The following is a 26,590-nucleotide window of genomic DNA, read 5'->3' as shown; positions in this document are numbered from 1 at the left end:
GTGCGTGCGTGCGTGCGTGCGTGCGTGCGTGCGTGCGTGCGTGCGTGCGTGCGTGCGTGCGTGCGTGCGTGCGTGCGTGCGTGCGTGCGTGCGTGTAGGGGAGCTCATGCAACTATGTTTGATGAGGCATTTGTCTTTTTATGAAGTCTTTTTATGAAGAACAAGAGTCAACATGGTACTGTACTGAGGCATACATGATCAACACTGGTAAAAACATACATTATCCTTTTCTGGTATGGTGTCGTCAATCACCAACCTAAACAACAGAAGGCCTTCTCCACAAGAGATTTCCCTTATACTGTCTGTAATGTTACAAATTATGTAAGGAGACACTGATGGATTTATTGCTTTATTATAACTGCATATTACTCTTTCAAAGCGGGGTTATCTATCAGATTACTTCTACAAGAATACATTTGTGTGAATTTGTGATTTGGACAGGAATAAAACAGCAAACATGGGATTAGATTTTCTGAATGAAAACAAAATGTTTGAAACATCATAGAGCGCTCTGATAACAGTTCATATACAAATGGTCAGAGTAGATATTTGTTAACTAAAGATTTATTTTCAAGAAAAGAAAAAGAAAAAGAAAAGAAAGGCAAGGCCCGTACAGTATATTTGTATAGCACATTTCAACGCAAGGCAATTCAAAGTGCTTTACTCAAAACACTAAGAATCAAGACAGTCAAATTAAGACAGCAAAATAGACAGAAGAAAATCGGTAAAACATTATCAATTGAAGTTGAGCGTTGAATTGTTCTTCCTTGGGTCCAAAAACAATGACTTAAGTTTTGTCTTGGTTTAATTAAATCAAATATAGCACATCCAATCTCTGCATTTACTCAGTGTTAGAATTGGATCATAGTCTGATGATATGTTTATGTACATTTGTGAATCGTCTGCATAACTAGTTCGGCTACCTTGTACCTACCTTGTACCTTGTAGTCAACTAGTTTCGGCATAGTTATAGTCACATAGAAAAGAAAAGACAAGAAAAGGTGAGGTTTCTGTTTTTCCCTTGAAACACATATTTTCTTTTCCCTGAATGCAAATGACTCAGAATCTCAGAATGAAGTCAACAGTAGCCACATGTGTAGGCTGCATCAACTTTTGAGTTATGGAGAAATGGGTGGGTCTTACTCTTGAATTATGCAAGAACACTTATTTATTGAATAAAAAACGTAAGTGACGTGAATGTGTCACTGCTATTAAGGTTCCCTCTTTTGGCCCCTGCTCACATCCTAAGTCCTCTGCTGGCAATGCATGGGTGATGCCGTTTCATGACAGACCTACAGTATGAGAACAATGCTAATTATGAAGGGAACTGTTGCAGCCGTTGTGATTTTTATCCAAGTTTTCCAGTGTTTGGCTTCAGATGGTACAGTATACTATTGACCTTTTTGTGTGATATGTATATTTTACTGTCAATAGTACTGTATGTTGTGTATTGATTCTTGATTATTGTGTTACGCTGTACCGATGCATGTAAGAATTATATGTGGAAAATTGTGTTGCCTAATGGAACACCCACTATCAGAAAAAATATATATATATATTTTGAGACACTTGAAAAGGTTCTTGAAGTTACTTCTATGAACATGCATTATTGTTTAGGATGAAAACATTAAATTGTATAACCTTTGAGTGGACTGTAATTAAAATGTTGTTGAATATCAAGCATTGTAGTACAGTAAGAGCCTTCATCCCTTGACAAGGTCAAGATGTACAGTATTAGATAAGGGCCGCACATCTCCCTATACTAATTCCTTGAAGCACTCTTTCCCCACAGATTCATGGTTTACACCTAAGAGCAAGTTGGGTTTTTGTTTGGCGAGGAGCCAATTCCGGAGTTGCTATGGAGTGCGCTGGACAACCAACAACCGCCTCTTGGTACCTACCCTTAGGAAGTGTCTGGGAGCCCAGGGGAAGACTTTGGGCAGTGAAGTGAGCCTTTATGATTGTGATGAAAATAGTGACCTCCAGAAGTGGGAGTGCAAGAATCAAACTCTACTCGCCCTCCAACACCAAGATCTTTACATAAACCTCACAGAACATGGATCAGGAGTTCTCACCAAAGTAACTGGTCCCAATAGCCACTTCACAATTGATGGACTAAGCAGGGGTGTTTGCTCAAAAACATTCAGAGGTATTGTATTTAACATTCATTTTAGTAGTCTTTTGACTCTTTTGTGGTAACACTTCTTGTAGCTCCGTTGTACCAGTCAAAAATAAATGCTGCAGGGTCCTAGCTTCAGGATATTGTATTTCAGAAATTGTATTTATTAACTGTAAAATACATAAATAAATATATTTCAGATACGTTTAGATTTCTATGTGATCGGGAGCAGACACTCACAAATAAAAATTGTGGTTTTTGAGTGAATCATGATTAGTGACTAGAATTACAGCAAAAGTATAAATCAAATGTCTCCTTTCTAGAATTAGCAATTTGCAAGTGTAGTGTGTTCTCTTACAAATATGATCAGCAAAGAAGTCAGTGGTATACAATACAGGACATAAATGTACGAGATAGGATCTATCTTAAGATAATGTTTTGAAACACACTTTGTGCTCTCGATTGCCTCCTATTCTCTGTACATTTCAGCAGATCAATACATTTTATTCTCACACAACTATCTTTTCTCCCCCATTTAGAATTGTTCACAATTGAGGGAAATGCCTTTGGCAGGCCTTGCATGTTTCCCTTCTTCTACAAGGACACATGGTTTTCAGACTGCACTGTGCATGACTCCCCTTCGAAGCGCCCATGGTGTGCAGTTGAAACAAGATTTGACCATGAGCTCTGGGGCTACTGTCCATCCACGTGTGAGTGTTATCATCGGTTACTATGTTATTGACAGTACTTAATTTCTGAAATCCATAGTCTGTCTGTATACAATATAATACAAATCATATTTTTCGCAAATAAATAATCCAGCTACTTGTGAGGAAACCTCTGGTACTTCCAGTCTGTGCATGGCTACTCAGTTGAACTCTTATCTATTATGTTTATGTAGCACACTGCTCCAATCCAAGACATGTCAAGAGTTTAATTTCAGAATTACAAAAACTTCTACACTTTTTACTCCTTATACTTAAAGCCTTAAAGGTTCTATGACATTCATTTTCACTTTTTTTGGGGGGGTTTTATGACCTCAATTACACCCAAAAAATCTGAACTTTGAACATTCAGTGGATTTTCTGTGGTCTGGGGTTTTCTGAATAATTAGGCTGAAAAGTAATCTGAGCTTGGCCCTTCGGCAGTGAGGTCACAGCCGATTAATCCCGCCCACTCTCCTCCTCGCCCCTCCCCTCCCCTATCCTTTCCTTTGGGGGGGGGGGCGGAGCAGAGGCGATGATTGACAGGCAAAATCCCTCACCAGCGACACCCGCAGGCAAAGATTTCTTTTTTCATTGCAGTTGAAAAGGCTTTAGAAATGTGAGAGAAAAACGCCTGCCATGGATCAATGGAGTGGAATGTTTTGTTAAAACTTTCTATACACGTTTGAAGGACCATGACAAAGACTTTTAATGTGTGGTAAAACTGAACGTCATGAAACCTTTAAAGCACAGTATGGGCTATTTTAGGTAGAAGTTTGTGATGATTTTTCCTATTCCTGTACTGGTGTTTCTCAGCCACAGATCACTGGAAGAAGCACCCTGTAACTGGAGTATACTACCAGATCAACAAGCAATCAGCTCTGAGCTGGTTTCAGGCTCAAACCAGCTGCAAGCAGCAGGGAGCCTCCCTCCTCAGTATCACCGACCCCCATGAGCAGGCTTATGTCACAGGTATAGTATGCACTGCAGTGCCACCCTTACCAGTGGTTATCAAACTTTTTCATGTCAAGGACCCCCAAAATGATATGTATTTTTAATTTGAGAAGCAAAGATTTGAGTAAAAAAAAAATCGCTTTAAATATATATATTTTAATAGCAGATCTACAAGCTCATAGCATGTCACAAAGTGATGCGCTCTGAGCTTGTATATCTGCTATTTTTGAATAGCCAAAGTATAAAATATGGTTAAAGCGGTTAAAATGATTTATATTCTGTCCTTTCTCTTCTCTCACCCCCCCCCCCACACACACACACGCACGCACGTGCATGCACACACGCACGCACGCACGCGCACACACACACACACACACACACACACACACACACACACACACACACACACACACGCATGCATGCACACACACACACACACACACACACACACACACACACACACGCACACGCACACACACACACGCACACACACACACACACACACACACACACACACACACACACACACACACACACACACACAGCATTGTTAGGGTCAGAGCATTATATTCTCTGGACTGGACTGAACCTAAACTCAGACCATGGCTGGGGATGGGAAGATGGGAAGCCATTCCGCTATCTACAGTGGTATTCTGGTAAGTGTTCCTTCCTGTAACTATTATTTACCTGAGGAAAGCTGTCTGAACATGGATACTCTTTTACACTGAGAACAGGAGGTTCAAATAACCACGGTTTTGATTTTAGTGTTTTAGTGCAATCGAGCTGAGTTTTTTTTTTTTACAATTTTTTAATTTCGTTTTTTCCCATTTTGAAATACAATAACACGAAAGGAACGCAGTACAGAAAACACAAAACAAAATACAACAAAACTAAACAAACCCTAACATCTGCCCACCCGACCGCACAGCCCTGAGGGAGAAGAATAGCAACATTTAAATAGGAAAAAATATATATATATATATATATATGTGTAAGCAAAAATAGAAATATATAAACATTTAAAAAGAAAAATATTTTAAAGAAAATGAAACGTTTAAGAGGAAAATGTATTAATATGTGGAAGAAAAGAGTCCCAAAAAATATTCAAGGAACCTCAGTTGTGAATTAAATATGTTCTAGGTGGATGAATGAAGGATAACCTTTAATGCAAGTTGCATTGATGTTGCTTAGTTAAACTGATCCAAAGTCACAGATCCTAAGTCAAGTCAAATTGTGAAGCTCAACTTGCACTATCCATTAATTATTTTGATGGAGTAATATATCTAGAGGGGGCGGACTGCTATAGCAGTCTGGCGTATACGCCCCCAGCTATTCATTTCAATGAAAGTTGCTCAGTGGCGTTTGAAGCAGCACCCGGAAGTCTGCCAGAAGTATAATATTGGGGCCATTATGAGTTATGAGCAGGCGCACAAACGGTAGATGAAAGCGCAGTAGCATTTTAAATGCAGATGTGTTGCTATCCCAGATTTGACCACCAGGCGACGGCCGCTTCACTGTTCTACCGTGGTTCTGGGGGCTTGGTTATTTCAGATAAGTTAGTGTAAGTGTTGTAGAGAGACAGGAAACCAAGGCCAGATAGAGAGGAGAGCCAAGACCAATGCTAAATCGAGTTAACTTGTATCTACTGTAAGTCACTCAGTCCTCAGTTTCAGATTCAACTTTGTTACAGGTATAAAGGGTGGGTGAAATTCTTTATTTTCCATTCAAGAAAGGGTTAAAGAATAGAGAAGAAAATACATAGTAAAACAAGTAAAATATGTCAAATATTATTAATATAATATGACAAAAACTAAAATAACAATAAAATGATAATGATATTGACGTTTATTTTTTTGACGTTTCATATACTAGATTTTCAAGCCGTTATGCGGCCTTCAAATCCAGCCCAATATTGCGCCAATCAGTCACAAAGTTATTGCCATTTGAACACTGCTGTTGTGCCCCATACTGTATGTGTGCAATCTACATTAGCTTGTTTTGGTGTGACTATTTTCGTGGCAGACCCATGAACAGCGTTTGTGCCAAGTGTGGTGAGGATTGGAGCAACAGTGTGCCTGTGGCCCCAGAGGGCCCCTGACATGGCCCCTGGTGTGACTATTCTCATGGCCAACCCCTGAACAGTGTTTGTGCCAAGTTTGGTGCGAATTGAAGCAACAGTGTGCCTATGGCCCACGGAGGCCCCTAACGTGACCTCTGGGGGCCACATGTGCCCCTTGGTGTGGCTAACGGTGTGGCCCCTGGGTGCACTTGTGGCACCCAGGGGCCCCTGGCAAGGTCTGGCAGGGCCCCTGGTATCCTTTGGTTCAACATACAGTAGATTAGGCAGTTAAAATAGCAGCAGGTACAGAATCACTATTTTGAATGTGTGGTTAAAATAGCTAAAACAATTGGTAGAAATGCCATTAGTGCAATTGGAGAAACCAATGCAGCAGGTAAAACATCAGCAGAATACAATATAGCTCTTATGCAGGTCATAGATCACTTACAGTAGCAGATAGATATCAAACATGTCAGTGTGTACATTGTGTACACAATTGACAGTGCCAGTGTGGCGGCAGCAAAGCACAATCACAGTTTTATATACAAAAATATATAAAAAATATAATGATAATTACATGAGTGTGTCTCGGGGCAGCATGGCGATAGGGCTCATTACTTGTTCAACACCCTGATGGTTGCCAGGGGGAAACTACTCCAACATCAGGTGGAATATGGCTTTTGATACATAGGTATCACTTGCCTCGCTGTGGCCGCAGCAGTGGCGTGGACAGCTTGTGGCTGCCTGGGGCGGTGAGTGTCCCTGGCTCAGCCTCGGTTACACACCACTTTTCATATACTGTATTCCCTCGAGGGAGTGAAGCACACCTCTGATGAGGCTAATTTTGGAAATCTGTGGAAGACAACTGTAGGGCCTTTCTGAACTGTGTGGGTGCAAAGATACAAAACGTTTGTGAGTCAAAACCCTGAATTAAATGGATGGTTTTGTTTTGTTTCAGAGAATCCACTTCCTGATCCAGGACACAGCTGTGCAGTGATAGACTCTGGAGTGCAGTCCAACTGGAAAAGTGCTGTCTGTAGCAAGAAGCTGGGGTACATCTGTCAAAAAGGAGGATCCTTGCCACGGCCTATTGAAGGTACAGAAGAAAATTCTACATCATTCTATTCTTCTTTGCTGTAATTGTTTGTATTTGTAATTATTGTATCTATCTATTTACTACATTTCTGATCAGTTGAGACAGGTCACTGTTCAAGCCCTTGGACTCCCTACAACGGTCAATGCTTCTATCTTCTGCGTGAAAAGAAAACTTGGTCTGATGCTCAGACTGAGTGCCGCAAAGAAGGGGGGGACCTGGCTAGTGTTCATAACATAGAGGACCACAGCTTCGTCATCTCTCAACTTGGATACGGTACATGTCTTGTCTATCTTTTTTTTTACAGATCGTGAATATGTGGATCTGTGTTTGTTGGGAAAGAATTGGGAACAAATAAAATACAATACTTTTTTTATTTTATTGTTATATGTAACAATAATAATAATAATAATAATAATAATACTATTCATATAGCACCTTTACAAAACTGGGTTTACAATGTGCTTTACAAAATAAGAGGACAATGCGCTAAAATAGAATTAGACAGAAGTAGTAAAACAGCATGCCATGAAAGGTATTAAAAACGAGAACAGCATCACCGTCATTATTTAAATGTATAAATGAGTTTAACAAACACCTGGCATTCTTCCCACTGTCTCCATGTGTGCAGCCAGCAGTGACGAGCTGTGGATCGGTCTGAACGACAAGAAGACTGAGAGTCTATTTGACTGGACCGACCACTCCACTGTCACATACACCAGCTGGGAGTTTGGGGAGCCGAGCACCTCTGGTGACACAGAGGACTGTGTTCTAATGAGAGGAGAGGTAATGTTGAGCATACATTTACACATTTCTTATATATGTATACAACAGCTATATTTTTTTACATGGCAACTTTACTGATATTTTACACGAATCCTATTGTTCTAGTGTGAGGAGAATATAAAAATCTGGTATAATAGGACATGCATATATTGCATATTGCTGTTCACTTCAGTGACATTGTTACCCTGGAAAACACCCTGCTAGAGATATTTTGTTGTACTGTAATGTTGTAACCTTTGTAACGTTTGTACTGTGCAGAAGGGGAATTGGGCAGACCGCTCATGTGAGGAGAAACATGGGTTTATCTGTAGCAAACCAAGTGCTACCAAACCCACCCAAGATGAAGTGGAGCTGAATGTAGGCTGCAAGCCTGTGAGTGTTCAAAACATTATCACGGAGGCATTTAAATGCCTTTAAAAAAAAATCTGCACATTATTGTTTTTTGTCACAAAATAGCATTATTTTTGACAAAAGCCAATGAGAAAACAGTAGTTCATTCAGGTGAAATCTACACTTTAACTATGAGCTGCATGCCAGTGACATTGTCATGGTAAAACTTAGCTCCAATCGGAACCTCTCCTTCCGCTGGAGGGAGAGGTTCCAAATGGGGCCACTGTAGGTAAAACTGACCTTTATTATAACATTGCCAGTGGCCATTGCAGTTACATGTAATGTGTATGTGTTCAGAGTGCTCATATAGAGAGATATCAGCTTTCATTACACACAGCATTCATCTCACACCGTAAGGCCAGTGTGGTACATAATATAAGACTTAACTGCACCTCACAGGATCTAACCACTTAACTTCTATACTTAGTTGACCATATTCCCATGGGCCCTATACTTAGTTGGCTATATTCCCATGGGCTCCACTAAATCTCTTCGTGGAAAATAGCCGACCTGTTATTTTCTGCTAATGTTGCCCCTGACGATGCTACGGTTCCAATAACCTATGAATGTATCTGTAGCATCTTGCTACCATTAAGATTAGATAACTTATTGATTGCTTCCCGAAGCCTCGACCATAAAAGAATGGATAGATATAGTAAATTATATCCATGTTACGGAGGAGATTACTTCCTCTTTCCGGCTGCAGAAAGAGAAGTTTATTAAGTTTTGGTCTAATCGATAAGATTTTGTAGAGGCAAGGATTGAGTGACTAAAATTACTGTCTTGCTCATGTAATCTATTTTAATTAATACTAAAAAAATTAAATATCAACAAAAAAAATAGTATTTTCCTTGTTTCTACTGTTTAAAAACGGATGAGTTGAGGAACATTTCTTCAGCCTCAGTCACAATTGTATACTCTCTCGTCTTTTTAATGCGTATATTATATTGTATTTGACGTACACACTTTTTATCTCTCATGGGCAACTGAAGATATGCTAATTGAAAACTGATGTAACATGACAATGGAATTGCCTTTTCCCAAATGAATGCCCAAAAAGATAATTACCAACAGTTTAGTTTAAGCTACCTCTAACGTGTATAATACATGGACCTTTCTCTACATTTGAAGACACATTCACCCAAAGGAAAACCCATTAGTCCCAAAGTCATGGTAGGTTGAAGAGGGCGTCTATTATAGACATTAATCACATTCACATCCACCACTGAAGATTGCAAAAACTAAAACGCAACATCCTGGGTTGCCCATAACAATAAATCATTGTACACTCTGCCAACAATCCTAATTAAAGGTGGTGTAAATAAAAAAATTGTGGTTAAAACAAAAAAAAAATTGTTGGAAAGTGGAAGCAATTTTTTTTTACCATCGGTAGTATTAAGTGTTTGCTCAATAACAGTGGTCTCCCTGTCTCTCCAGCTCTTTTAAAACAACAGAAGATAATGTGCACGATTCAGCTGGGACACCAATTTCGTCCAATTAGGAGAGAGAACCCATTTACCAGCTTTATAGGATTTTGTCTGCTCTTTGTTTTTCTTTATTTCTTTTGTCATATCACTTCCAATTTCACTTGATTGGGTGAAATTTGTATCCCAACCTGAAAATGTAGCTATTTTCTGTTCACTAAAGACCTTGGAGAGATGGGGAAACCCCTGTTACTGAACAAACACTTATAGCAATGATTAATATCAGAATATAGCACTATTGTAACACTTATTTAACACCGTTTATATATTGTCTGCATTACAGGGTTGGAAAAGGCATGGTTCCTACTGCTACTTGGTGGGTTCTGCGACAAAGACGTTTGATGAAGCCAAAGCCGAATGCAAGAGCTCAGACTCATACATGGTGGATGTTTCAAATGGGTGAGAACATTTTTTCACTTTAACGTGTGATCAACCCCAGGAAATCACAGGTCTTACTATGATTTACAAGCTGCCTTAAACATTACAGGAATTATTAAAAACAACATCATTGTGTATGTAGGCTACTTTTATTAACTTCACATGTTGAGGAAAGATGATTGAGTGAAAGCCAAAGATCATGTTGATTTGTCTACATGTTTCTAGAGTGGATAATGCATTCCTCGTCAGCTTGGTGGGGATGAGACCAGAGAAGTATTTCTGGCTGGGTCTCTCAAACCAGAGAAATATCGATAGTTTGGAGTGGAGCAACAAAGCCACTGTGAGATTTACTCACTGGAATGCACTGATGCCAGGTACATTATGGAGAAAGAATATTTCCATAACTTTGAATTGAATTCCTTAACTTCTGAAGTATTTTTGTCATCCAAGCAACCAAGTTAAACAGCCATTTAAGCACAATAACCTTTGATCAATAACAGATTTTTCTTTTTTTCAAAGATTTTTCACTGATAGATTTGTTATTTTTAATATTTATGTATTTTCTATTTTAGGGCACCAGCAGGGTTGTGTTGCCATGCTGACTGGGATTTTTGCCGGGCTCTGGGACATCCTGCCCTGCACTAATACATCGAAGTACATCTGCAAACATCTGGCAGAGGGGGCTGTCATAACCCCGCCCCCACCAACTCCAACCCCGATCAACTGCACTGAGGGCTGGAAGCCTATGGCCACCAGATCCCTCTGCTACAAGGTTTAACTGCAAGGAGTGAAAGGCTTCATTCACATACATAAACACTTATGTTAAATTAAGGTCTAACAAAAAACTATCTAGAACTAGAAATATCTAAGCCCACATCTTTGTCTGAGTAGTTAAGACCTGCAAATGCGGATGTACTCATAGCTATTAGCTAGCTTATTGTAGCACTGGATCTTGACTGTGACTTCTTGTTGTTTGTGTCTCAGTTCTTTACAGGACCACGTTCTGGTGAGAAGACCTGGTATGAATCCAGAGATTACTGTAGGGCCATCGGAGGAGATCTACTCAGCCTCCATAGTAGTTCAGACATAGGAAGACAACCAGGGTAAGACCTGAGACACAGCTTCAGAACCAGTTCTCAGGATGTTTAACATATGTTGTTTTTCAGCACAGAGCACATCAGATAATCGCCAAATGTGGGAAAAGCTAACTAACTGCTTAAGTATAATTGAAGTGAAGATGCTGACAACTTATTATTTATTTATCTTATTTTAATCACTGCAGCGGGAAAGCCTGGATTGGCCTCAATGCTCCTGACCAAACCACTGGTTATGTCTGGACTGATGAATCCGCTGTGAGTTGGAAATGAAGTGTAAATTCCACATTGTTTCACATGTTGGACAACTCATTGTCATGTTGTTTTTTTTACTCCTCAGAAAACATATTTACAAATATACAGGGGTTTTGTTGAGGGTTTTTTAAATAGAGCCCTCACAGTGGAAAAAGATCGCCACTATACCCCTGTAAATAGACATAACAAAACCTCTAGATAATTGTGCCATTTGTTTTTCTTCAAAGGTAAATTTCTTACACTGGATGAGTGGACAGCCAAACAACCCAAATAATTCTCAATCTTGCGTTGAATTCCACATGAGCGAATGGGGTGGAGAAGGGTCGTGGAATGACCTGCACTGTGAGAGTGCCAATGATTGGATGTGCCAGATACGTGCAGGTAAGGCCATGCGGACTGAATCCATGTCAGTTCTGCTCCTGTTTATAAATCACTAATTTCTCTAGAACAGATTCATAGCTGCGCTTGAATCAGTCGGGAGCCGTGTTGAGAACCCATGCACATTGGCTACAAGTGGCCGTGCCTTCAGATCAGGAAGCAGGCCACGCTTTACCCAATCAAATGTACTGGGCGGGATTTACATGTGTGCGGCTTGCTTCCCACTGGAAACAAACCGAAACTCATTTAACAATAGCGTCCTGGGAGCCGACAAAACCACGGAAAGTTAGTAACATTTTAACTTACTCTTTCATCATAGAAACAAGTGGGCTTATAACCAAAACGATCCATGTTCTTTGGGAGAAATGGTGTTAGTGATCCGTGGAGAAATATTGTTAGTGGGATTGAAAACATACAGTAGGTGCACCACCGGAAGTGGAGGGCTGAAGGCATGTCCAAACCTCGGTTTCCAGTGAGCATGGCTCTAGTTAATTCCTCCGCCCAGAGGCAAATGCAAAAGTGAAAAACAGCAGAGGGCGCTGTTTTTCCTTTTTATTTGACGATGGGTTCCCAGATTGATCAATCACAGGTTCATAGCGGGCATCTGGTGTTCAGGGTATCTGGTGTTCATAGCGGGCATCTCTGCAGTGGTTTAGTGTCACATAAACACTAAACCGCTGCAGAGATCTAGGTTCAATTCCTGGCAGCCTCCGACTTGGCCAGACTTTCCAAAGGACACAAATGAGTGGTCCAGTCCAATGTAATTTTGTTGTAACAAAAAGGTGCACCTTTTTGTTACTACAAAATTAGGTGGCATTAGGTTCACGGTGCCAAATCCTGTAGAACCGAAGTCAAAGCCATACAGTACATCCTGGGTCTGTCTGCTCAGAGACGACTGGCGTCATAGACTGGCCACTTAATTCCAAGATCCACACCATTTTTAGACCCCCTCTTGTTTTTAATTACTAAATTACTAAATTATTAAAAAAAGAAAGAAAGAAAGAAAGAAAGGAAATTTGTCTGGGCAAAGAAGTATGCAAAAAAGTTAAAAGGACATGGAAATAATCAAACATTTGTAGAAGTGTGCATGCATGAAGTTCAAATAGAGAAAGACGATATAGTGTTTAACGATCTGTAGCACCTGAACCCTGATATTGACAGCAAAACATCAACAATGAAAACAAACTCTGACAGTACAGTATATTGTGTTATTGATTGTATTGGCCTCTGGTCTGTGTCTTCACAGGAGTCACTCCAAAGCCACCCCCCAGTGACCCTAACAAAGGTAAGTCTCCATTACATGACTAAACTAGATGTAGATGCTACCAGCTTGTTTGACATTAATGTTTTTAATAAATAGAACTATATTGATCCCGGGGGTTTCAGTTGTCATAGCAGCGCTGCAGTAGGCATAAAATATGTAAGAGTAGAAATATTTTTAAAAAAAATTACGGGTAAGGTGCGTAACAATAATTAAAAAATTTATAAAAAATATGAATGAAAAAAGGCTGGTCTGGCGATCTGCACTTGGACTTAATTCTAAATTTTTCTCAACCCTTTGCAGACTTCAATGTAACTGCGGATGGCTGGCTTGTTTGGCAAGGGAATCAATATTTCATTATGAGGCATTCTATGGCAATGGAAGATGCCCGTCGTTACTGTCAACGGAAACATGGTGACTTGGTCATCATCAACAGTGAAGCTGAAAATGTCTTTCTGTGGAAACAGGTTGGCACTAACATTCATAGTACATTACTTTACTCAGCAATCGTGGCACTCGAACTTCATATCACAGTTCTAAAAATAAGAAGTCCTGCACTTATGACTGTGTGTGTGTGTGTGTGTGTGTGTGTGTGTGTGTGTGTGTGTGTGTGTGTGTGTGTGTGTGTGTGTGTGTGTGTGTATGTGTGTGTGTGTGTGTGTGTGTGTGTGTGTGTGTGTGTGTGTGTGTGTGTGTGTGTGTGTGTGTGTGTGTGTGTGTGTGTGTGTGTGTGTGTCCATTTGTGTCTACAGATATCCAGAAGTTATTCCGGAACTTATTATATAGGTTTGAAAGTGGACCTTGATGGCTCATATGAGTAAGTGTGTTATGTTATGATTATCAAATTATTATTGTTATGTTGTTATTCAACAACAAAATCCATACAGAATATAGTATTGAGTGTAGACTAACCTACAGGTATAATGGTGTTGTTCTCTAAGGTGGATGGATGGCTCTGCAGCAGTGTTTCAGAAGTGGAGTGAAAATAAACCCGATTTCCTTAACAGTGATGAGAATTGTGTTGCCATGAGCTACTCTACCGGTGAGTACACTCAGCAGCATGCCCTTGAGGCCTTACTGTACCTGCATGTACAATATATTACAATATATTACATATTACTTCTGGACGATCTACACGGTCACAGCTTTTTTCTGTTCTGGCCCCACAGTGGTGGAATGAACTCCCCACTGATATCATGACAGCAGAGTCACTGCCCATCTTTCGCCGCAGGCTGAAAACCCACCTCTTCAGGAAACACTACCCTTCCTCTTTGCCTTGCCTAATTGTTTTGAACTAGTTAGTGTGGTTGCCCTAACAGGGCATAGTACTCTATGTTCTTTATTCTTCCTAGATAAACTTTATTTTGGCACGCTACTCCTCCCACAGTTTTTTCCCCCCAATTTCGTGCTATATGTCAAAATGACCGGCTTCAACGGGAATCATGCACTTGTACTTTGCTAAGAGAATGGTTACATAGTTTAATTGATATTGATTTATTTGTGCATTAAATGTCCACATCCACTTTAATGGGAAAATGAAAAAACTCCCATTCAAGTATTTTTGTCTCGGAAACTGTAAGGGCTAGAGTTACAAGACTTTGAGGGAAGGTTCATAGTTTATTGCCACATTATTTAAAAAAGTAATTACACCAGTCGGCCACATGGTGGCGCTATAACAGCCCACTTTACCTTTTGGCCTATAACTCTTGAACCGTAGGTCGTAAAATAAAAAAACTTTACCCCTAGATTCCTTGGGTCGCAACTCCGAATATAGGCCACGCCCATTTGCGTCTGAATAGATTTTCCGCCATTTAGAATTTTCTTCAAAACACACCTTTAGCTCCTCCTCCCACATATTTTATCAAAATTTCACCAAAAACGGTACACATGATCTCTGGACCCATGCGAACATATCCAAACGGCATTTTGATATTTTGGTTCGTCCGTAATTGGCTTCCAAAGTTAGCAGGAGGGGCCCGTTTTACCAAAAATGCCAAAAATCACGAACGAAACGTCCGGTCAATCCCAAATTTGAATCACATGTCGAAGGTGGTTTACTCAACGAATACCCAAAAGCATTTCCACTTAGATCCATAGGATGTGCCACAAATGCGCAAAATGTAACCGTTTGATGCAAAAACATGATTTTTGGGGGGATCAGTTCTCTCAAAAAGAAAAGCAAGTGATCTCAGGAGTGACGTGACAATACGATTGGCCCGTTACATTTATGGGAGGTGCCTGTTTCTTTAGTCGGAGGGGCCTATTTCCTCAAATCAAAACGGCATGATTTTTGGGGGGATCAATCCTCTCAAAATGAAACGCAAGTGATCTCAGGGGTGAGGTGACAATACGATTGCCCCGTTACATTTATGGGAGGGGCCTATTTCTTTAGTGGGAGGGGCCTATTTCTCAAAATCAAAACGGCACGTATCACGAACGCGGGATTCAATCGGCACCGAATTCGAATAGCATGTCGCGCGGCCTCCGAGGGTATTCCTCCAGGCGTATTCCTCGAGTCCCGGCAGCCGCGACCAGCGTCGGCGCAACCACACTTTGCAATTTCCCAGAATTGCGACGCGTCTAGTTGTACGAGCTCTTGTTTTATTGTTTTAGCTAGGTATACTCTTAGTTGCTTGTTTTAGAAGAGAATGCACTTAAGACTTCCGGTGATTAGTAGTTTCGTTCCCTACCTATGTTGAATGCACTTATTGTAAGTCGCTTTGGATAAAAGCCTCTGCTAAATGATAGTAATGTAATGTAATACAGGCTTAACAATTGCCGTTCCAAGTCCAAGAAGCTAAACAAACAAACTGAAGACACTGGACTATGTTTAGTTGTCAGGTAGGTTCATGTGTGGTTGAAGCGGCTGCTTCATGGCGTCTACGATGAAACCAAGAAATATGCAGAGACCAGCAGCAAGATCGACAGGCAGGGCAGAGAGTGTTGCCACCGGCAGTGAGACAGGTAGACCGACTGACTGACTGACTGATGGACTGACAGACGAAAAAAATTATATCTATGACAAGAAAGTGCACAGGGAGCTGCAGGCAGGTGGCACACACACAATTGTCACAACCCCCATCTCTACAAATCCAGCTATTGGCTCTGTTTTGGCCTGGTTCCTCTGTTTGAGATAGATTATGATATACAACCAGGCATCGTTTTCAACAAAATATGGATATTGTACATTGTATTTACTCTCTGCAACTCACGTAACTATTGTATTGTGTGAATGCAGGCTTTGATGGCTTTCTTTTCTTTAGAAAGCTGTTGTGTGCGTGAGTGTGTGCGTGCGTGCATGTGTCAAGTTGACATCAGTGTAATGTGCATTCTATGTATTCACATTAACCAGTTGGGGGGGGGGGGGGGGGGGGGCACACAGAATTGAGCTACACCAGTGACTACATACTTACTTGTGTGCAAGTGTCTCACTTGCCCAAACCGACTCAACTGTGTGACATACCGTAGACACTTCAGCTCATTTTCCACATTTTGCATTGTTCAATTCATTTAATGTCCTTTCCTGCCCATTTATTGTGTATTTTGTTTAGGCTACAAATTCAGAAATGAAACAATTAACCCCTTCCTCTTCAATGTATTTGCAGGGTCCTGGGATGATTTCAATTGTGGCGTTGAACACGGGTCCATTTGTAAACGCAGTGCCGCGCCCCCTGTCAACACAACTGTAGCCCCCACCGTGGCTCCTAAAGGTGGCTGCCCACCTGGTGACTGGACCAAATTTGGCTCAAAGGTCAGAGGTTATTGTTAAGGAATATATAGAGCAGTAGTTCTCAACCTTATCTGGATCACGGCCCACTTGAAAATCTCAAAAGTGTTCACGGCCAAGATACTGACATGATAATAATGACTATGATACTGACATGATAATGACTATGATACTGAAAAAATTGTATTAAATTTTTTTCCCCAAAGAAATATTAAAAATAAATGAAAAGAGTAATTGAAAAAACACGTATTAGAAGGATAATATCAGTCAGCAGAACCAAGGACGGGTGTTTCCGATGAATCTAACATGTTTAAAATGGAGTTTGAAGTTACAATGGGTTTGTATAGGAAGGGGGCGTGTCTGATAAAATTAATATGAAATATCTGAATACTGAATCAAGCAAATTAAAAACTGTCCAGGGTGCTCCCAAAAGCCTGAGTAGACGATAAAATTACCCACATTTATTTTGAAAGTGAAATATCCCTTTAAGTGGTTAATTCATAAATGTACCTTTTCCCGTACAAGAAATGTTGTGGAGTCAAAAGTATAATATTTCTCTTTGAAATGTAGTGGAGTGAAAGTCAAGTATCCAAAAATAAATACAGTACTCAAGTAAATGTACTTAGTTACTGTCCACCACTGGTTGTAGACATGCATGGTCATCATTAGGATTGGTCCTCCCTCCTGAACTTCAGTTGTACCAACTCCATTAATGGGGATAATGCTGCAGTACTTGGTAAGGGTATTGGATTTGTCCAAATCTCTCAGAAACAGAAAGTTAACATATTTTAACATTTCATACCCATAGTGCTACCAGATCATTACAAACCGGAAGGACACATGGACAGCTGCAAGGGACCAATGTTATAAAAAGAAAGGGAATTTAGTCTCCATTACATCAAGGAATGAGCAAGGTATGTCCTTTTTCCTTTTCTCAATTAAAAATGTCTTTGCACACTACACAAAGTAGGTACGGTATAACATTAACAGATATCTTGTAGAGCCCCACACACACACACACACACACACACACACACACACACACACACACACACACACACACACACACACACACACACACACACACACACACACACACACACACACACACACACACACACACACACACACACACACACACACACACACACACACACACAATCACTCTTATAAGAGGGTTCTGTAAGTGTTCTTGATGTTAAATAATTCTAAACAAACACTTATTTTATAATGATAGGTTACCATGACACTTCCATACAGTATGTCCTTCCATTGCAGAACAATGTCCCTTTGTTTAGTCGTAATGGGTCTATGCAAAATGGAAGATTTGGTTTGGCTGTGAAGTGTGAATTAATAATGTATTAAATAAATGAATTTCAGGAAACATTTTAAGTATTTTTCATTCATTTACATAAAATCATTAATTTGGAAAAGGGCTTTAGGGTTTACCTACCCAGTATAAAACTAGTTGCATTCACGTGAGACTCTCCAAACCATTGTTACTTTTTTTTTAAGTATTTCTGGCCAGCCAAATGGCACAAGCAGCATCTGCAGATCTTTGGATTGGTTTGAACAATTTAAGAGGTGATGGATTTTACTGGACTGATGGGCGACCAAAGAGATATACAAACATGGCCTCTGTGAGTATTGAGATCTGTTTTAAGAAATTGAATTGTTACGCTAACTACAAATACATTTTTTAAAGACATAACATATCATACATAAAATGTACATTTACATAAAATACTTTCCGATTCTTCATTTTAGGCTCGATCCCCATTCACCCATCATAGATGGCTGGTAATTATGTTCCAACAGGATTTTTTATTGTAATGCTTCTTAAATTAGTTATTCTCATTACCAAGGGCAGTGTGACCCAGTACAGTATTAGTAAATCTCAGATTTTTTTAAATAAAATGTACATTCATATATAACATACTTGTTTGTTCTTTGTATTCTGATTCTTTATTTAGTTTCCCCATCGACACCACATGTTACATAGATATCATCATGACGAGGTAATAAACATGATTTTAAATGGTAACACTTCTGAACTGAATTATACTCATGACAAAGGGCAGTGTAATCCAGTACAGTATTTAAAGGTGGTGTAAGTGTTATAATTTTGTTAAAATAAGTGTTAAATAGCTCTATTGTTTGTTCAGTAGTGAACAGAAAATACACTGTCAGGTCAGGATACCAATTTTATCCATCCATCAGGAGAGAGAACTCACGCAGGATACAGGATAAACAAGAGAAACTGGAAGTGATGGGGGAAGAAATGAGCAGACAAAATTGTGACTAGAACACTATAAAATTGAAGCTGATGAATTAACTTTGTGCAGTTCTCTCTCGATCCTGATTGGATAAAATTAGCGTCCCGACCTGAAGATGTATTTTCTGTTTATTAAAGAGTTGGAGAGATGGGGAGACCCCTTTTACTGAATGAGTATTCAATAATTACGAATATAAAGCTTTGACATTTTATGCAAGTAAACGTAACTTTTTAACAAAACAAATCACTTATACCCCATTTAACAATATTGAATAAATCTCACTAAAAACATACATAAAATGTACATTCATATTACTTAAAATGCACATTCTGATTCTGGATTTCAGATTTTTCTACACCATTTTCATGAGGTAATAATAATTATGTTCCAAGTCCAACATCTATCTATAAATGCACAAAACCGCAGTGAGTGAGTGAGAGTGAGTGAGTGAGTGAGTGAGTGAGTGAGTGAGTGAGTGAGTGAGTGAGTGAGTGTCGTAGAGTTGCCTCCAAGTATTGTGATAATGGGTGCTGCACTAAGTACTGTGCCAAAGGAGCGTGTGTTACAAACAGGCATCGCATTATGTCATTTTAAATTGTAATAATCATTCCTATCTGGGTTATACTCATGACAAATAACAGTGAACTCCAGTACATTATTTAACAAGATTAGGCCTAATACACATCACTAACACATATGCGATTTACAATAATGTGTCATGCCTAACCTATACAAACTGATTCTTCTTTTTAGGACATCCACCACTTTGGCCAGGTAAAGTAACGTGATGATGTGAACGCACAAAGATATGAATCTTGCTAAATCATATAAACCAGCTATTGTAAATTATAACAATGTAAAGCCCAGAGTTGCTCTACAGACAAGACATTTTAAGTTGCACCTGGTATTGTACAGTACAATGGCTACCTTTCACAATAACCCATCTTCCTTATCCTTTCCAGGAGCAGTGTGTTGTGTTGAGCAGCGAACTTGCAAACCAGGAATTTGGGAAATGGAAAATAAAGTCCTGCAATGACACCAATGAATATGTCTGCATGAGGGATGTTGGTGAGCTAAACGTCTGACCATATCCCTCATATGTAATTGACTTGTTGTGGTTCAGAACTCAACTTACTGAAGAGTGGTGGACAACCCTGACTCAACCCCAGTACTTGAGTCAAAGAAGTATAGATAGTCCTGCTCAAATATTACTCAACTGCAAAGTTTGTACTTGAGTTAAATCTCTGGAGTATTTGCTTTCAAGAGTACAAATTACAAAGTACATTTTATTTTTAATATCCCTGCAATTTTAAATTGTGTAGATCTACTATACTTGAAATACGGCTTAAGTGGTTAATTGATAATGTACTTTTTCCAAGTCCAAGTACAATATTTGTCTTTGAAAGGTAGTGGAGTCAAGTATCCAAAAATACATATACTTAAGTACAGTACATACAGTACATAATTAACATTGTCCTCAAGTATGTCTGACATTGAAGCATTGGTTGAAGTTTTGTTCACGAAGAGCAAAGCAGTCAGTCTGGTCAGCAATGCTAATAAATATGGTAGTTGTTTTGTCACTGCAGTAGAAGTATTTCCATAACTGAAACTATGACTTTAAATACTATAGATGAATGATTCTATCTGACCCTGGAATGGAAATGAGAAAGAGTTGAGTTACCATGCACTATGTATCCATGTAAATACTGTATTATGGTAAAAACTACTTACCACTGTAATTTTCCACAGACGAACACTTCACAGTTGTAACAGAACCAGAGACTCCTGACCACTATGTCACACTGGGTAATGACTCTATCAAAGTTCTGACTCAGAATGTGACCTGGGATCAGGCTAAGAAGCTTTGTGAGGATGATGTTGCTGGTGCTCAACTGGCCAGCCTTCGGAATGACTGGTCACAAGCCTACGTGGAACTGCAAGCTCTGAATCTCAAAACACCTCTATGGATTGGTCTCAATACGATGGAGGTACATGCCTTATAGCGGTGGTTCTCAAAGTGGGGTCCAGGGGGTCCCCAGCAAAATGTGTTAATAATATAGCATAAAAATCAGTTTAACCACTTTAAGCCTATTTTGTACATCGCATTCCACCTGGAACTGTAGCTTTGTTCATTTGTGCATAGATAGATACAGTAGACAGAGAGACAGACAGGTTGATTGATTGATTGATTGATTGCGGTGTACTTTTTGGTTAAATGAACCATCCCTGCTTTCAGACTGGGGGTTACTTCAGGTTCATTGATGGTTGGCACCTGATCATAACCAACTGGGGACGAAACGAGCCACGCAGAGACCGACCCTGTGTGTATGTGGATGTGGATGGAAAATGGAAGACTGCTTTGTGCAATCAAACCGTGAATAGTGTTTGTATGAAGACCACAGGTATGACAATTAATTACAGTAGTTGGATTATATTATTTTAAATGCAACAATAAAACAGTCATGACTTAAGCCATTTAGTACACCAGAATAAATGTAAAGATTAAAGTGTGCATTCAGAATGCTCCATACAGTAAATAATATATTTTTACCCCCCACATTACGGGTTATATCAATTACACATTTGTATTGGTTTATATGGCACAGATGTTTTAATATCGGGTCAAAGTCAAATATCTGATCAGACCAGCACATTGAATCTCCAAACAAGAAATACCCTGACCCTAATCTAGTGGTTCTCAACCTTTTCTGGACCAAGGCCCACTTGAAAATATAGAAAACATTCGCGCCTCACCCATCTGACCACTTAACACAGCAGCCCAATGGCTGTTGTGTTAATTGGTCAGATGGGTGGGCCGCATGCAGTTTCAGAGCATGTTTATTTGAATGATTAATCGATTGTTTTCCAGCTTGGATCAATGGGAATAATGTAGTATATTTAAGATCCTTAAAAAAAGGTTTTATAGAAAAAATTGCATTTCTTTGCGAATTATTTGGGATTCTTTTGAGAATCACTGCCCTGTATGTGGGGCTCAAATGTCAACAGATATAACCATAACCCCACTTCCTCAGTTATTTTTGGAACTCTGAATTTAGATGTAGTTATTTATCTTATATGTTTTTTTGTATAATTACATTGTGAGCATGTTTTTTTAAATGATAATTTGGTCATTGCAATTTCTCACGACTGCAGATGTGCTACCACCGACTGTGTCGACTGAGCAACACCCGGGTGTCTGCCCTGATGCCATTATTAATCCATATTCAGAAAAGACACTTGCCTGGATGCCATTTAGGGATAGTTGCTACCTGTTCATGACAAGTGAAATTGAGTGGGCAAATGCAGCTACTAGCTGCAAAAGATTTGGTAAGACTACACACACACACACACACACACGCGCACCCCCCCCCCAGACACACACACACACACACACACACACACACACACACACACACACACACACACACACACACACACACACACACACACACACACACACACACACACACACACACACACTCCCCAAACTCCCCATATACTGTAGGCCACTTGTACAATACATCCTTTTTTGCTACTACTCCTACAGATTTTGTCTAGAACTCACACAACTCAGTACACGCTCTCTCTGGAGTCATGTGATCAAGAGGGGGGTGACAGATGTGCTATAAGAAATGCTATAAATATCACTGTTGCACTGTTTTCTTCACCAAATTAGGCACACACGCTCTTGTATGTCACATGTACATTTAGATCCACAAAATTGTGGCTTATTTCTTTAAAACAATGCCATATATGAACCTTACACTTGCATGTTGAGGGGCGTCTATGGGGTAGATGACACCTCCAAAAGCGCACTACAAACATGAAAAGCACTGTCTATCGTACAAACTATTTCTCCCCAGAGCTTCCTCCAGTCCTGGCGGCTCACCCTACGAGTGCCACAGCCTTGGGTAGGCAACCCGGCCTGGCGGAAATCTGCGCTCTGGGGAATGCACTTTTCAAGTTTTAATGTTCTGTATTTTGTGTTGTGAAGGTGCGGAACTAGCCAGCATTGAAGATCCTGCTGAACAGAGCTTCATTAAAAGCAAGGTGGAAATGCTTAAAGACAGCCACAGAGGTTTCTGGATAGGCCTGTACAAAACTCTGAAAGGTAGTTACACTGTCTTCTTTATCATAACAAAGAAATTCAACAATTCACTTTGATAGTTAAATAATTCACTTACTGCAAATGGTAAATCAAAGCAATGGTCTTGATGATAGAAGGCAAAAAGGGTACCACTTTCTATAAAGCCCATATCTACATTATAATGCTTTATAAACATACTTATAATGCAATCATAACGCATTATAAAGCATTTAATAATGACATCAAGTATCATAATCCTTCATAATGTAAGGATTAAAGGGTAATGTGTTTATAATGCATCATATGAAGAAGGTAGTGCACGCACATCCGTGGCCCAGGTGCAAGCCAAACACAAGTATCATAGAAAATTATTATAATAGTTTGCACACTGGTGATGCTGAAAAAGCTCGGCTGTATTTTTATTGCGTTGTCAACGTTTCGATCTTTCATAACACATGTAACAGAGTGCGCTCATAGAGTTGACATTGCTTTTTCCAAGAGACTTTAATCTGCCAGATTCTATTATGAGTTGGGTACTTATGGAGGGATTCTAGTGTCGATCCACCTACAATGAGTAGACCAGTTGTTATTATCTTTATTAGTTATACTTATAACAAACAAACACTTCATACATGATGTCCTACAGTATACTGTAGCTTGTCACTGTGTTCCCTTGTCTTTTGAGTACCTGATATTTATATAATGTATTAGCCTTGGGATACTTTAAATTGCTATTTGGATTCTGGGATGGGTGCACACAGTTTATATTTATTTTTTCTTTATGCAAAGCCAGCCAATTGATGAGTTGACTGTTGTGACCTCACTTGCCCTTTGGGGCAAGCCTATCAGTGTATAGATGGTGACCAATATAAACGTATGTGTGTATGCCCATTCCCATGTCTTGATGAAGATCTGAATTAATCGAAACATTGACAACGCAATAAAAATACAGCGGAGCTTTTTCAGCATCACCAGTGTGCAGACTATTCTTTTCTATGATGCATCACAGACATGGGTTTCATAGAAAGTGTTAGCCAAGAAGACATACATACATAGACTTATTCTTTCTATGCAGGCAAGTGGATGTGGCTGGATGAGACACCCATGGACTACGAGAACTGGGCTCGATATCAACCAGATGATGACAGCTATGGAGAGATTCGTTCCGAGGATGGCACGTGGATGGCCGGGAATAGGGTGTATGACAGGGCCTATATCTGTGAAGCGCCCAAAGGTGAGACCACAAACCACAAACCACTATTACTTTGCTGCAGCAACATACTTTGTGATTGGATTCCTTATCAGTGGTTATCTGATTCATATTTTCCATTCTCCTCTGCCAGAGCTGCCAGAACAGTTGCCGACAGTTGGTAAGATTCATTTATGGATCATAGTATTATGTACTATTTCACAGTGGAATCTTTATAGTTTAATTCCTGATCATTTGTTTTACTGATTATTTGACTAATTATGCATTGTTTATTTTGTTCCTTTGATTGTGTAGCTGCTCATAAGGATATTGAAACTCAACGTCATCGTGTCCACTCAGCTTTGGTTGTGGTGCTGGTATTAACGGTGCTCTCAGTCGTAGCGGTCACTGCTTTCCTCCTCTATAAGAAGTCTGGCCGTCCCTTGCCTACCTTTGACAATCCACTCTACTTCGACCGTGAGCGCTCCCAGCCTGACGTGATAGACACCAACAAGCTGATAGAGAAGGCAGAGATGGAGAACCCAGAGCCTATTATAACTCTGTGATTGGCAAAGTAGCGGTAACCTGAAGACTCGCCCCTAAACACGTTCGCCCCCATTTTTTTGGAGGACTGCTAGCCCCCAGCGGTTCTTGTATACTTTTATTTGTCTTACTGAGGATAAGGTTAGAAACAAGTTTAGGGTTAGGCATAGATTTACTGAGGTTAGGTTTAGGCATAGATTTACTGAGGTTACGTTTAAGTTTAGGCATAATTTACTGAGGTTACGTTTAGGAATACCAGGTGGCGACCGTTCCGAGGTCACCGGATTTGCCCCGGGGCGACTGTGTTTTGGGGCGAGCGTTTTGGTATTCAAACTAGCAGGATGTAATGAGCAGTGTTAATTTTGACAGCAATTTCTTTTTTTGTTTAGTCGTAGTCTACAATTTATTTTAGTTTTAGTCATATTTTAGTCATCTGAAAAGTCTTTGTTTTAGTCGACTATCTTAAGAATCGTAAGAAATTAGTTGACTAAATGTACAGTTGCCGACAAAAATGTGTTTTGGCGGGCCTTGATGGCGCTGTAATGGCTGATTTAACACTTGGTTTCATGCTGAAAATAGCCGATCTACAAGCTCACAACGCATGCAGTCTTAGTTTTAGTCATCATAGCTTAGTTTTTATTTAGTTTTCGTCAGTGAAAAAAGGTAGTCGAACATTTTTCGTCAAAGTTTTAGTCAACAAAATTAATGAGACACATGCATCTAGTGATGGTAATCATTGGTGTTTGCATTTGTACAGCCTAGTGATTATTGAACCCTGTCTGCTGTGCCATTATATATAATCATAATTTAATATAATCAATATAATTGACCTTGTATTGAACTGTACTTCCCTGTGCTTGTCTTTGCAAACTGTTAATAAAGTAATATAAAGTATTCAATCAATCAATCAATCAAATTGATAGAATACATTTCCTTCCACATAAACTTCACTTGTCTGTATGCATAATGTAATGCTGTGAGTATAGTTAACTCAAAAGAGGCGAGTCCCAGACATTAAATGCTGAATGTCTCAGGAATGTATACAGACGGGAAAACAGATTTAAAAACAAATATTTACAAGCCCTAAAAGTATGTTTCACATTCAAAGACAGATTAAAAATGTTGGGTGTGAATTTGCAACCAAGTATGACACCGAGGTGTTACTTTTAATGATCGATTGAAATCTCTCTAAGTTAGGGCTCCGAGGTCTGCTGACAAGTTGCTCCTGTAGGTCCCCAAAACGACACAAAAAAACAGGGGTGACCATGCCTTTGCTGCTGCTGCCCCCAGGCTCTGGAACAGCCTAGCTAGCCCTTCCCATTAGAAGTGCTCAGACTATTGGGGTATTTAACCACTTACAACCCCCATATGGTTAACCGGAGTCCCTCAGGGCTCAATACTAGTATCTTTTCCGTTTTCAGTTAGTGTGTGGAAAGCCGTCGCTGAAAATATTTTCAGCGAAAGCTTTCCCCACAATACGGATGCTGGGGTTCAACTGGTTAAATCTCTCCTCAAGACTCATTTATTTTCTCTAGCTTTTAGTCTTTGTCTTTTATCTTGTTTCATTATGTATTTTTTGCATGTCCTGTGACTATGTTGTTGCACAGGCCTGTTCTGTTGATGCCTTCTACAGTATGTACAGCACTTTGGTCAATTTCAATTGTTGTAAATGTTCTATATAAATAAAAGTTTGATTTGATTTGATGCATTCACAACGCATTGTTCCCCAGTAGGCCGGTGGCACCAGTCTAGTATCTGTTAAATTTCACCAAGACACAATTTATTATGAGTCATTGTGATTCAGATGCTGGTA

The 26,590-nt window shown here is 39.7% G+C and overlaps 1 protein-coding gene across 3 annotated transcripts; it reads left to right on the top strand.

The window, feature by feature from the left end:
- The first annotated feature begins 1,248 nt into the window (after window positions 1-1,248).
- LOC308094342 (macrophage mannose receptor 1-like) lies at window positions 1,249-26,476 on the top strand. 3 transcript variants are annotated; one of them, XR_013933939.1, is made up of 35 exons: window positions 1,249-1,381; window positions 1,793-2,149; window positions 2,659-2,829; window positions 3,640-3,795; window positions 4,323-4,433; window positions 6,795-6,932; window positions 7,029-7,205; window positions 7,561-7,715; window positions 7,974-8,087; window positions 9,873-9,988; window positions 10,193-10,341; window positions 10,540-10,739; window positions 10,952-11,070; window positions 11,250-11,319; window positions 11,544-11,697; window positions 12,941-12,979; window positions 13,259-13,422; window positions 13,708-13,772; window positions 13,897-13,997; window positions 16,561-16,706; window positions 17,491-17,596; window positions 18,198-18,322; window positions 18,450-18,482; window positions 18,656-18,700; window positions 19,305-19,328; window positions 19,712-19,732; window positions 19,921-20,026; window positions 20,708-20,946; window positions 21,195-21,360; window positions 22,112-22,285; window positions 22,953-23,069; window positions 24,121-24,279; window positions 24,389-24,415; window positions 24,550-24,984; window positions 25,028-26,476. XR_013933939.1 is itself a non-coding variant. In XM_080440945.1 (34 exons), the coding sequence occupies exons 1-34, from the start codon at window positions 1,300-1,302 to the stop codon at window positions 24,798-24,800; spliced, it is 4,377 nt and encodes a 1,458-aa protein (XP_080297071.1). In that variant the 5' UTR covers window positions 1,249-1,299; the 3' UTR covers window positions 24,801-26,476. The 3 variants fall into 3 exon arrangements, 1 of the variants encoding a protein (XP_080297071.1); XR_013933940.1 differs by having other exon boundaries at window positions 24,550-24,957; window positions 25,017-25,032; XM_080440945.1 differs by having other exon boundaries at window positions 24,550-26,476.
- The last annotated feature ends 114 nt before the right edge of the window (window positions 26,477-26,590 follow it).

This window comes from Gymnoscopelus braueri (genome assembly GCF_963280865.1).
Source record: "Gymnoscopelus braueri genome assembly, chromosome: 10".
Lineage (NCBI taxonomy): Eukaryota > Metazoa > Chordata > Actinopteri > Myctophiformes > Myctophidae > Gymnoscopelus > Gymnoscopelus braueri.
The sequence above is the reverse complement of the archived record's forward strand: the minus strand, read 5'-3'. Positions and strand labels throughout refer to the sequence as shown.